At 39.6% G+C, this 11,010-nt stretch overlaps 2 protein-coding genes across 4 annotated transcripts in view; one reads left to right on the plus strand and one right to left on the minus strand.

The window, feature by feature from the left end:
* Positions 1-5: 5 nt before the first annotated feature.
* LOC140378140 (ADP-ribosylation factor-binding protein GGA1-like) lies at positions 6-7,625 on the plus strand. Of its 2 annotated transcripts, none has more exons than XM_072463827.1 (17): positions 6-85; positions 562-646; positions 721-796; positions 871-969; positions 1,194-1,317; positions 1,631-1,731; positions 2,220-2,300; positions 2,879-3,016; positions 3,110-3,191; positions 3,661-3,768; positions 3,849-3,998; positions 4,534-4,574; positions 4,651-4,838; positions 5,192-5,379; positions 5,463-5,632; positions 6,113-6,223; positions 6,676-7,625. In XM_072463827.1, the coding sequence occupies exons 1-17, from the start codon at positions 40-42 to the stop codon at positions 6,784-6,786; spliced, it is 1,899 nt and encodes a 632-aa protein (XP_072319928.1). In that variant the 5' UTR covers positions 6-39; the 3' UTR covers positions 6,787-7,625. The 2 variants fall into 2 exon arrangements, with proteins under 2 accessions (XP_072319928.1, XP_072319929.1); XM_072463828.1 differs by having other exon boundaries at positions 3,855-3,998.
* A 288-nt stretch (positions 7,626-7,913) lies between these two features.
* ddx17 (DEAD-box helicase 17) overlaps positions 7,914-11,010 on the minus strand; it is a 5,824-nt gene continuing 2,727 nt past the window's right edge. For both annotated transcript variants that reach the window (XM_072463826.1, XM_072463825.1), the window contains exons 10-14: positions 10,887-10,997; positions 10,744-10,805; positions 10,598-10,657; positions 8,783-9,013; positions 7,914-8,703 (exon numbers count right to left, since the gene is read on the minus strand). In XM_072463826.1, the coding sequence (XP_072319927.1) occupies positions 8,240-8,703; positions 8,783-9,013; positions 10,598-10,657; positions 10,744-10,805; positions 10,887-10,997 (928 nt within the window). In that variant the 3' untranslated portion in view covers positions 7,914-8,239. The remainder of the gene's footprint in view (positions 8,704-8,782; positions 9,014-10,597; positions 10,658-10,743; positions 10,806-10,886; positions 10,998-11,010) is intronic.

Consider the following 11,010-nt stretch of genomic DNA (forward strand, 5'->3'; position numbering starts at 1 on the left):
AGTCTCGCGTGACTCGCATCTGTTTAGTATTAGTCCAACATGGCGGCGCCGCCTCCGGAAGAGGCCAGTCTGCAGTCTCGCATCAGTAAGTCACTCTTACACTTATGTATGAATGTACGATTGTAGAAGGGTTTGTCTAGAACCACACACGGTCAAGTTAAACCAGGATGTGTCGTGTGTCCTTGGCACATTATGACACTTTGTCAGAGCTGCATAGCATATTTGTGTCGAGGCAGCTAATGTCAAAAGTGCAGAAGTCTCAGTGATTTTGCTTTGCGCTTGAAAAAAATAAATCATAATCATAATACACCACCGTGTAAGTATCACCGAGAATGAATAGTATTCTCTGTTTAAAGCTTGGCTTGATTTGTGACAATACTCAGCTTCATCTAGTCCACTGACCTGGTATTTGTCACAACCAGGAACAGGGACACACCACCTGACTGGTGACATTCTGCAGCGCAACCTCGGCTGTTTTTCGTCTGCAAAATACTGACCATGTTGACTGGTGATCGTAAAACGACATTAGTAATCAGTTATGTGTAATTGTTTTCCATGCAGATTCAGCTACTAGCCCCCAAAATAAAGAGACTGATTGGGACTGTATCAAAGAATTTTGTGATCAGCTCAACAATGAACCTGAAGGGTAAGTCTTAATGTTGGATCTACACAGTGTTGTTACTACAGTGGAATAACCATTCACATTCTGTCTTATATCAGTCCCCAGCTCGCAACAAGAATTCTGGCCCACAAAATCCAATCTCCCCAGGAGTGGGAGGCTATGCAAGCACTTACAGTAAGGCACCTCACATAATTATGTAACTTAAATGTAATTCACAGTCTGTCAACAATACTTAACGGTAATTTCAGGTTCTTGAGACCTGCATGAAGAATTGTGGGAAGAAATTTCACACTGAAGTAGGGAAGTTCAGATTCCTCAATGAGCTCATCAAGGTGGTGTCACCCAAGGTAATTATCAATCAAAATTTTGCTGCATGAAAATATATATCAATAGACCAGACAATAATTGAACACAAAGTGTCACCAGATTTTCTTTACACATGCACTAAATAAACACATTGGGGTTGCTTCCCAAATTATACACATTAATTGACCAATAACTAAAAAATACATATATAAATACACAAATTGGTGCCATAAGATATTGTAATTTGTTATTCTTTGTTTTGCAGTATTTGGGCTCTCGGGCACCAGAACCAGTGAAGAAGAAAGTCATAGAAATAATGTACAGCTGGACATTAACACTCCAAGATGAGGCCAAAATTGCAGAAGCCTATCACATGCTGAAAAAGCAGGGTAAGCTGTAACTTGTACACTTCAGTGAAATGCTTTATTTGTGTAAGTTACTTTTATGCCAACTGCATTTAGTTACTTTTTAATGTTTTGTTTTGTTTGTTTCTTTGTGTCATTTCTCTTTCTATAATGGTGATACATGTGTGATTGAACAATCACTGTATATAGTTAGAATAATGTGCTTGAATACTCCGAGACGATGACTCTGACTTATCAGAATCATCGTCTGCAGTCATTATACTCGCATCAAACTGTTAAAAACACATAAACCTTGTGTATCCATGCTAAGGTTAAACATGTTCCTGTTCTCTTCCAGGTATTGTCAAGCAGGATCCAGTCCTTCCTGATGACAAACCCCTCCCACCACCTCCACCTCGAGCCAAAAGTGCCATCTTTGACGATGAAGAGAAGTCCAAGGTAAAACTAAACCTAATTTATGCTTCTTTCACGTGCGTGTCGAGCAGTTTGGATCGAAGTTTGTAAGTGCTTATTCACCCGACCTGTACATTCCTGCGCTTTTGGTGGGATACTGAGAACTCACTCTGCATCAGTTTGTGACTCAATCTTTTGAGTGGAAACTATTTTATTAACCTTTATTCATACAGGGAAAGGACCTTCGAGAGCATGCTCTCATTTAAATGAATAAAAGTACAAAACATTTAAACGATATACAACACTTAAAGAAAGCATGTACAAATTAACCTAAATGTTTCTTCCATTTGTGTAGTCGCTCCTTTTCAGAAGTTGCTTAGTTCTCCCAATGTTCATTTGATACAAAAACTTATTTCAACTGATTCAACTGATTATCGATGTGCAACTTTCACCTGGGTGGGAAAATACTTGTAGGTAAACAGTTTACAAAACCTGTTCCTTTTTTGTACCTATGTCTTATCCTGTTTTTGTAGGCACTGTCTCGGTTATTGAAGAGCACACATCCTGATGATTTAAGAGCAGCAAACAAACTCATTAAGGAAATGGTTCAAGAGGTGGGTGTGGCCCAAAATGCAAGAGCTCTTTGCAATGTTCAAATGAAACATTTGATTTTTATAATGCCAATTATTGCCATTATGAAAAAGTTTGATTCATGCTATCAATTGCCATACTCATAGAATATATGGATTTTAATCAAGGATTTATTGATCTCTAGTTCTAAACCTGTTTTAATAAAGTTTTAACTTAAAAAAATGGGCAAAATGAATAAATGCCAATTTTCAGTTAGATAGAATTTTCTTATCCTCTCTTTTTGTAGCTAGTGAAAACGAAGTAAGAAATGTTTCCAATTTACATGCCCAAATATGTGCAATTTTGTTATATTTTCATTTACAAAAAATTACCATGAAAACATTATATACATTTTTTCTTACACTTTTTATAAACTACAGAAGATGTTTTCCCCCCCTATTTGCCTGCACTGTCTTGCCTGAAACTATAGACTGTTGTTTCTCAAAATTGCTGTAAAACGATATTTATAATCACAATAATAAATGTAAAGCACACCTGTTTTTTAAGAAAACACTTTTTGGCGTTGTAGATGTGACAAAAGCATTTTCGTGTGTTTAATCAGGACCAGAAGCGTGTGGAAAAGGTATCAAAACGAGTTAATGCCATCCAGGAGGTGAACGAGAGTGTGAGCCTGCTGAGCCAGCTGCTGGAGGGCTACAGCAAGGAGCGCAGTTCTCAGAGCAACCAGGAACTCATCAAGGTCTGCACCGGTCAGCAAGTTACGCCGCGCTTTGCACACAGACACTGTACAAGAGAAAATAAAGTATCAAAGGTAATCCGTTTTTGTTTCCAGGATCTTTACCAGCGCTGTGAGAAAATGAGGCCAACACTCTTCCGTTTAGCCAGTGACACTGAAGATAATGATGATGCTCTCGGTATCTGTGATTACTTTATCTGCTTTTAGACAATTGTGATACATATGAAACTATTAATGGCTTGAATAAATGTACCTAAAAGTGCACTGTGTAACTTGTCTGGTGGAGTTTCCGTCACCCGCTTGTTACTGCTTTGCACTGAATGTTCCTGTAACCTGTCTATCCTCATGGAAACAGGTAAGCAGTTAAATCAGTGGAGAGGAAATGCTGCTCACAGTGTGAATACCTCTGTTTTTCAAGGAATTTTTGAGACACCTGTGATGAAAAAGAACTGCTAGATGGATTATTTTTATGGCACACTGTGGAGCATTTCATTTAAAGCTATAATCTCTCCATGGAGACAATCTGCCACCAGACAAACTACGCAGTGCACCTTTTTTAAAATTAGAATTGTAGCAGTATACAAGTAGCCATAAAAAAAATCAATCATTATTCTGATTTGTTCATTTATTTGTCTTTTCTGCTCTAGGTGACATCTTGGAGGCAAATGACAGATTGACCCAAGTTGTAAACATGTACAGGCAGCTCGTAAAAGGTGAAGTGATTAATAAAGATGATGTAACGCAATCACAAGAAGGTAATGTCAGTCTTTCAATACAAAGTTGGTGTATAAAAAAAAATTATGAAATCACTGTAATCTCTCATTGTCCTCATCAGTCTCAGTCAACAGCCACTCAGCACTTTTAGACCTGGCAGGAATAAATCCATTGGTTGACTCGGCGCCATCCAGCACAAACCCCTCCAGCCTCGAGACCCTGACCCAGAATATGGGCATCAGCCTTTTGGACGATGAACTCATGTCTCTGGGTAAAAACACTCATTACCAGAAAATTATCCCACTCGTAAAAGCTCAGTGTGGAGTACTGACCTAATGTTTTATAAACCATTAAATTTTGGTTAGCAACGTAGGCACATGTTTGAACTATTAGGTGCTGTTCTGGCTGTCCGGGGTGCATCCGTCCTGCTGCTGCGGCTGCACTCAGACTTCAAAAGGGCCACCTTTGTAGACCATAAGAAAGAGAAATACTTGGCCATTGTACAACCCAACTTCAAAAAATACATGCAACACCGCATATATTCTCATTAAATCTTTAAAAGAATTATCTCAATATAACATACTATTAACACATTTAGGCACAGTTGAATTTATTTAAAACATGACAAAATACTATGTAATATAAACTATTATTTATTTCTGGTTGTATTTAGATTTTTCTCACATTTTTAGATTTGTTTTTTTAAATGTATTTTCAGGATTATTTTCTTTTCAATCATCATAATAAAGTCAACCTGTGTCATTTTATGTCACCAACAACAAACCTTTGTTTTATTTTATTTTTAGGATTGAATGTTACGGAGAACACGCCCCACACAACTTTTCAGGTAGGCTTTATAATCCTGTACGCCCCTCTAGTTTGTAAATCAGTTAAACTTATGCAAATGTGTCCTTGTTTTTTAGTTTCACAATAGTGCAGAGAACTCCACTCCTATCCCAGCTGCAGTGCTGCTCCCGTCTGCTGTCCAGAGAGTACAAGCCTCACCAACAGAGGGCGGTAGTGCACCAGTTAAAGCTTTGGATGGCTTGGACTTACTGGGGAAGACTCTGTTACAGCAGTCCTTACCACTAGAAAATCAGCAGTTCAAATGGTACAAAAATGCCAGTTGATATACAGCTATAACATTAAGATTATCTGGTTATAACATAACATAATTAACCCTAACGTGAAGTAGTTATGTAGTGTAGCACATTTACTGACTGAAGGAGTTAATGTGTCTTTCATTTTATACATAACCTGTCTAATCTGTTGTTTAAGACCATTGGCTGGTGGTCATATGTTTATACCTGACATGATATCAGACTAGGCCCAAAGTCACTGGGATAGGCTCCAGTCACCCGCGACACCCAACGGGGAAAAAGCAGTAGAAAATGAATGAATGAATGACAAAACTGCAAAGGGTCTGGAGAAGTATTGACCCATGTTGTTCTGTCTTTCACATAGGGACAAACTTCAGACCCACAGTAAGGTCTCATTACGGGAATTGCAGAGCAAGGCTAACTCTACTCTTGGTCCTGCACCTTTGGACCCTCCAGTCACTGCTTCTGCACCTGTGTCCATGCCCTCGATCGACCCTCAACAAAGCATTTCCTTGTCTGATGTCACAGTCCCGCTGGAATCAATCAGACCGAGTAATTAAACTTACTGCAGACCTATTAAAACATTTTATAATCTAATTTTGGACATGTGTGTTTGTTGTTTCTCTTGTTTTCAGGTACCTTATTACCTGTTACTGTAATGGACAAGCACAGTCTGCGAGTCTTGTTTACTTTTGCGCGCGACTGTCCGCCCTCTCGACCAGATGTGCTTGTTGTGATCATCTCCATGTTGTCCTCAGCCCCCGTCCCAATCACCAATGTACGCTTCCAGGCAGCTGTTCCCAAGGTAAGAAAATTAGTAAAGCAAACTACATAGACCTTGATTCTGGTGGATAGAGCAGCCAAAATTGTACTCAAGTAAGAGTAACTTCAAAATAAATGTACTCAAGCTGAAGTAAAAAGATATGACTCAAGTCAGATTAAAATATTAGTAAAAGAGTAACTGATATTTTCAAAGGATGGACCATAAAATGAGGGGGGAAATATTGTCAACATAACCAGTGGGACGGAGTGCTACAATGCTGTTACAATGTAAAATAAGTGGACTCTTTTGAAAAAGAGGTGGTACATCTCATGGGGCTATCTCATATAAATAATACATAAGTAGGAGTAAAAGTACAGTGCCTGGAAACTCTGAGAAGTAAGTTTTTCAAAAGGTTACTGTAAATGTAATACCACCCAGCTCAGCCCTTATGCTGTTACAAAACACAGAACGTACAATATTGTACTGTTTTTGGAAAGTATTAATCCGTTTGTATGTGGTTAGATTATGAAGGTCAAACTACAGCCGCCCACTGCAACTGAACTTCCAGCCTTCAACCCCATTCTGCCTCCAGCTGCCATTACACAGATTCTGCTGTTGGCAAATCCTCAAAAGGTACGTTTTGCATTTTCTTATTTTATTGAATAGTTCCCACTGAATCACACTCAAAATCTGATTCAGATTTTTCTGACACGGCAAAAGTAAAACATCTGACTTCCTTTCGATCATTGTCCCTCTGATTACTCGCTTGAGATTCTGCGGTTTTCTTTTTATTTAAATCATCTGAACAGTTCAGAAATCTGATAATATATCAATGTTGGTGTTGCAAACGTAGCTATTGTTGTATCTGATATTAATTGTTGTATTACAATTACAAATAAATTGCAAAAATATTTTGCAACTGTTTAAAAATGTAAGAAAAAACGTGTTAATCATATAAACGCACATTTTATTATTATTATTTTAAAAGAAGACTGACAATGACCAAACATCTTTACACCAAAATGTCATAAGTAAACTGTTTAGGTTCCACCTTTTTATAATTAACCTGTTCATTTGTTTTTCAGGAGAAGGTGCGACTTCGGTACAAACTCACATTTAACGTAAATGACAACTTTTATGACGTATCCGGAGACGTTGACCAGTTTCCTCCTCCAAACGCATGGGGCGGCCTCTGAGATGAAGAACCCTAAAGAAACTTTATGAAGAGATTGTTTATTACATTTTAAAAAGAAGACCAATTGTGCAATTTACTACTGGTCTTGTGCTTACTTTGTGCCTTCCTCCATTGACTCTTCTTTCAGCAAACCACAAAAGACTCTATAAAATCATGTGCAATGGTCTGTTTTATGTTAAAGAAAAAACAATCCCCCATTTAATGTCTTTTAAAATACCCAAATAGTAGTACGGTAAATGTTCTCTCAATCAAAAGTGAGCCACGCTTTGAATGAACAAATCTAATGCTGGCATGTTTCATACGATTAATCTATAAAAAAAAATATTTCTTAATCATTATAAAAATGCAATTTGTTGAAATGATTATGAAATACTAGAAAATATGGAAGAGTAATAATGTATGACTGGTGTTACTGTTTGTTTTTTACGACACATCAAGTTGTGTTCAGCAGATGATTTTGGTTTACGGTTCCGTGCCACTGGGTAAGGCTGGATTTATGTGGGGCTGTGTCAAAATGGTAAAGGGATCATTTAGAATTATACCCCTCAATTATATTAATCAGTTTTTATTTTTGCACTTTTTCTAAGACACGTATGCTCAGGATTTTGATTTGTAATTGTTCCGTCTGTCCTTTTTTGCATGTTTTGTTCCGAACATCTGAAGTACAATGTTGATTTTCCTTTGCTGCCTCATTGTTTGACCCAAAGATAACCAAGTTCAATACTTTTATTCTGATTCTACCACATATGTGCCTAAAACTGTACATGATGTAACAAATGGAAGAAACAGAAAAGTTCTTTTGACACGGTCTATGAAGAAATAAAAAGGTCAGGTGTGAGATCCCTGGATATCAAAGTAAAACATGAATTTAGTATTTCCAACAATGAACGATCAAACAACTAAAACGTTCCTGTGCCTGGAATGTGTGATCAGACTACTACTAGTTGTTGTGTACCGGTAATATAAAGCAAATTACTTTTTTCAGTTCCGTTTAACACAATTTATTGAGGAAAGAGTACTGCAAAAAAAATGAACTATTATTCAGAGTATTACAAGTAGCATGTAACAAGTAATAGCTGAAAAAAAAAGCTGTAAAATTAATCTAACTAAAGTAAAAGGGGCAGGACAGCAGAGGGTTTGATTGGCCCGTGCATTTTAGTACAAACACATTCTATACATTCTATACAGGTATAAACTACTCTAAAAAAAAGGTTAGAACAAGCATCAATGGAATGTGAGGACATTGATTCAAAGAACTGATTACTGCAGTACATTTGAGACCCATTTCTCCAAGGAGAGCTACAATTAGTTTGGATAGTTACTAAGTTTCACAGAAAATTGACAACTAAAGCTTTCACACAAGAGTAGGCAGTTTGGACAGAGTAGATAATGAAACGATTACAAATATTAGCCCTTACGACTTAAAGATGCACTGTAAACACAAAAGAAAACTGTTACTTTCGAGGAGGTGGGGGTCCAGCAGGGGGCGCAGGTGCGGCGTTGAAGGGGTACAGAGGCTGGGCCATGAAGCCCATCAGGGGAGGCTGAAGTGAGGAGAACTGCTGAGCCATGAGGGGCTGAGGAGCTGCAGTGGGCAGCGGTGGAGCTGGCTGGCCATACTGACCCTGGGGCTTGTTGGGCGGGTCTGGAGCCCCTACCCCTGACGGCCCATTGCGGGAGTTGTAGCTGCTGCTGCTGTTGTAATTGTTGTACTGCTCAGAGTTGTTTCTGCGGTCTCGATCTCTGAAGGACGATGAAGAGCTGGAGCGGTCCCCGTCGCGGTTATTGCGGCTGTCGCGGTTGAAGCTGCTACGCCCGTCTTTGCTGGCTCCACCAGTGCGAATGTGCCGCTCGGTTTCCTCTTGATACATTAAGTTGGGGTTGTTAGAATTGCTGCCACGGAAACGCATGCGTCCCCCTGTGACAGGGTTTAGTGGTCAAATAACATGTCAACATGCACCGTCACATTAAGACATTATAGGAGAGGTATGTCTTACCGCCTCCGCCTCGTCTTGAGTCCAAAAGCTGCAGAAGTTTGGGGTTGATGGCTTGCCGTGCCTCCTCCAGAACTCGGACCAGGTCTCGGGCCTGGCGCATGTTTCCAGGAGTGAAGAAAGTGTAGGCAGTGCCCTTGTTGGTGCTGCGGGCTGTACGTCCTATACGGTGAACATAGTCCTCGGAGGAGCTGGGATAGTCATAGTTGATGACGAACTTGACATCCTCCACATCTATTACATGTAAACATTTGGTGTTTGGGGAAAAAGAGTTATGTTAACACCACATAATTTTTTTTATACTAAACTAATAGATGACGTTACAATACAAGCCTACAATACAATACAGAAGATGAATCCTACTGAGCTAACTTACCTGTGAAGATCGTCACCATACAAACCAAGCCAATGATGACATTAACATAATGTAGAATCCATATATATCAAAAGACCGGTTTGCATTCTTGAATGAATTGCAGTATGACGTACTGTAAATCATGGTTTGTTTAGGCTGACCTGATTCACACGCAAATGTGACAGCTGATCAGAATGTGTGAATCCACAGAGTCTGTTTCTCATTACAGGTGTGGGGCTCTGACAGCACTGCGTAACCAGTCTCCTCAAGTTTCCTCCACCTCAATTTCAGATTTCATCCCTATCTTCTTCAAAAGTTCAATGTGCTGTGATGAAATTGGACTAACAGGCATGATGGAAGTAGCTGCATGTACGCTGAGGTTGTGGAGGAGATAAGAGAAAAGGGGCGTTGCGGTACTTACCCCCTTCATGTTGTTTTTACAAAGGTAGCCAGTCCCCCCTGATCAGTCCTGGTTGAAAGGCGGGGCTGAGGCGGCAGGAGACGGACGGGAGCAGAACACGGGCTGGTTCTGTTGCTCTCGTCGCACTGCGGGATCCGCCTCAGACCCTGGACCAGGACTGGATCCAGACGAGCCCTCTATAACTCTCTCTCCTGTCTGTCTGCTTTTGGGCCGGGCCGGTGGGCAGACATACAGGAACCTCAGGCTTCTCCCAAGGAAGGCTCGCTGGATTTACAAACTTTGAGGGTACTGGGCAGGGGGGGCTCTGAATTACCCAAGAAGTACAGAAGAGGGGTTTTAAACCCTCCTGTAAAACTAGCCAAGCCTCTACTTTAGCATGACTGAGGGGGCAGAAACAGCAGCTCAGAGAGTTACAGCTGCAGTGAACTGCCAAACCCTGAGAGGAGAAGAGGGGAAAAGAGAAAATACGTCAAATTCTTTGAGTCAAGCCATGAACAATTTACCTGCCCCCCTTTCTCAGGTTAAAAACTAACCTAAACTTAAAACTGACACTGAAAACAAAAACTAGAGCAAAGATGTCATTAAGCAGTTTGTATCTACAACATTATGGAGACAAGAAAAGGTGCACAGGAGCTTCAGCCCCATACACCCCTCCTTTGGGCAGCGTGCCAGAGAGCCCCAGGTGAAGGAGGTTTGAACTGCAGTAACAAGAAACAGACTAGAAATCCAGCGAACCATAAGGGACTGTCACAAACTCTGCATTACATTCTCACAGCAGATGTTGAAAATCTTCACTCACATTTGAAGTACATGTTTACATGAAGTAAACATTTAAACTTCTTTGAGTCGTATTCAGATTTTTTGGTTGGCCATTATACTTACCAAAAACAATCAAGGAAACTGAATCAAACAATTAAGATGACTTTTTTATACAGGTATTTACATTAGCCTTTAAAGTCTGGTATATAGAACAGACAAATACTATTATTATAAGATCAAGGGTGATTTGTCTGTAATTTTGCACATATGTATAAAGACATACCCAGACCACGAGAAGCTACATCGGTGGCAATCAGAATGGGGGCTTTGCCACTTCTGAATTCTATAAAAACAAAAGTTAAGTAAACAATACACAATGTAACACAGTATATATATTGTTACATAAATATGAAATTATTATTCTTGTACCTGTGAGCACCCAGTCTCTTTCTGGTTGGCTCTTGTCTCCATGGATGCACATGGCAGGCCAACTATAATTAAAGGATAAATTAATCTTTTAAAAAGGACTTTAAAAAAGTAACTGCCCAGGATAATGTTGCCATGATCCGCACCCATCTCGCCTCATCCTCCGCGTTAGATCATCACAACGCTTCTTAGTCTCTACAAAAATGATGGTTTTGTTCTCTTTTTCAGCCATAATCTCCTCCATGAGTTGAAGAAGTCTAAAATGCAATC

The sequence above is a fragment of the Eucyclogobius newberryi genome, unplaced genomic scaffold (genome assembly GCF_026437365.1).
Source record: "Eucyclogobius newberryi isolate DKJ021-1_F unplaced genomic scaffold, fEucNew1.0.hap1 SCAF_4, whole genome shotgun sequence".
NCBI lineage: Eukaryota > Metazoa > Chordata > Actinopteri > Gobiiformes > Gobiidae > Eucyclogobius > Eucyclogobius newberryi.

What these genes read in the sequence shown, in the direction of transcription:
- LOC140378140 (XM_072463827.1), top strand. Translation starts at nt 40, where the DNA reads ATGGCGGCGCCGCCTCCGGAAGAGGCCAGTCTGCAGTCTCGCATCA. An exon ending in TCAAGGTGGTGTCACCCAAG is followed by an intron (nt 970 to 1,193) that starts GTAATTATCAAT and finishes TTTGTTTTGCAG; the next exon opens with TATTTGGGCTCTCGGGCACC. An exon ending in TGTAACGCAATCACAAGAAG is followed by an intron (nt 3,769 to 3,848) that starts GTAATGTCAGTC and finishes TGTCCTCATCAG; the next exon opens with TCTCAGTCAACAGCCACTCA.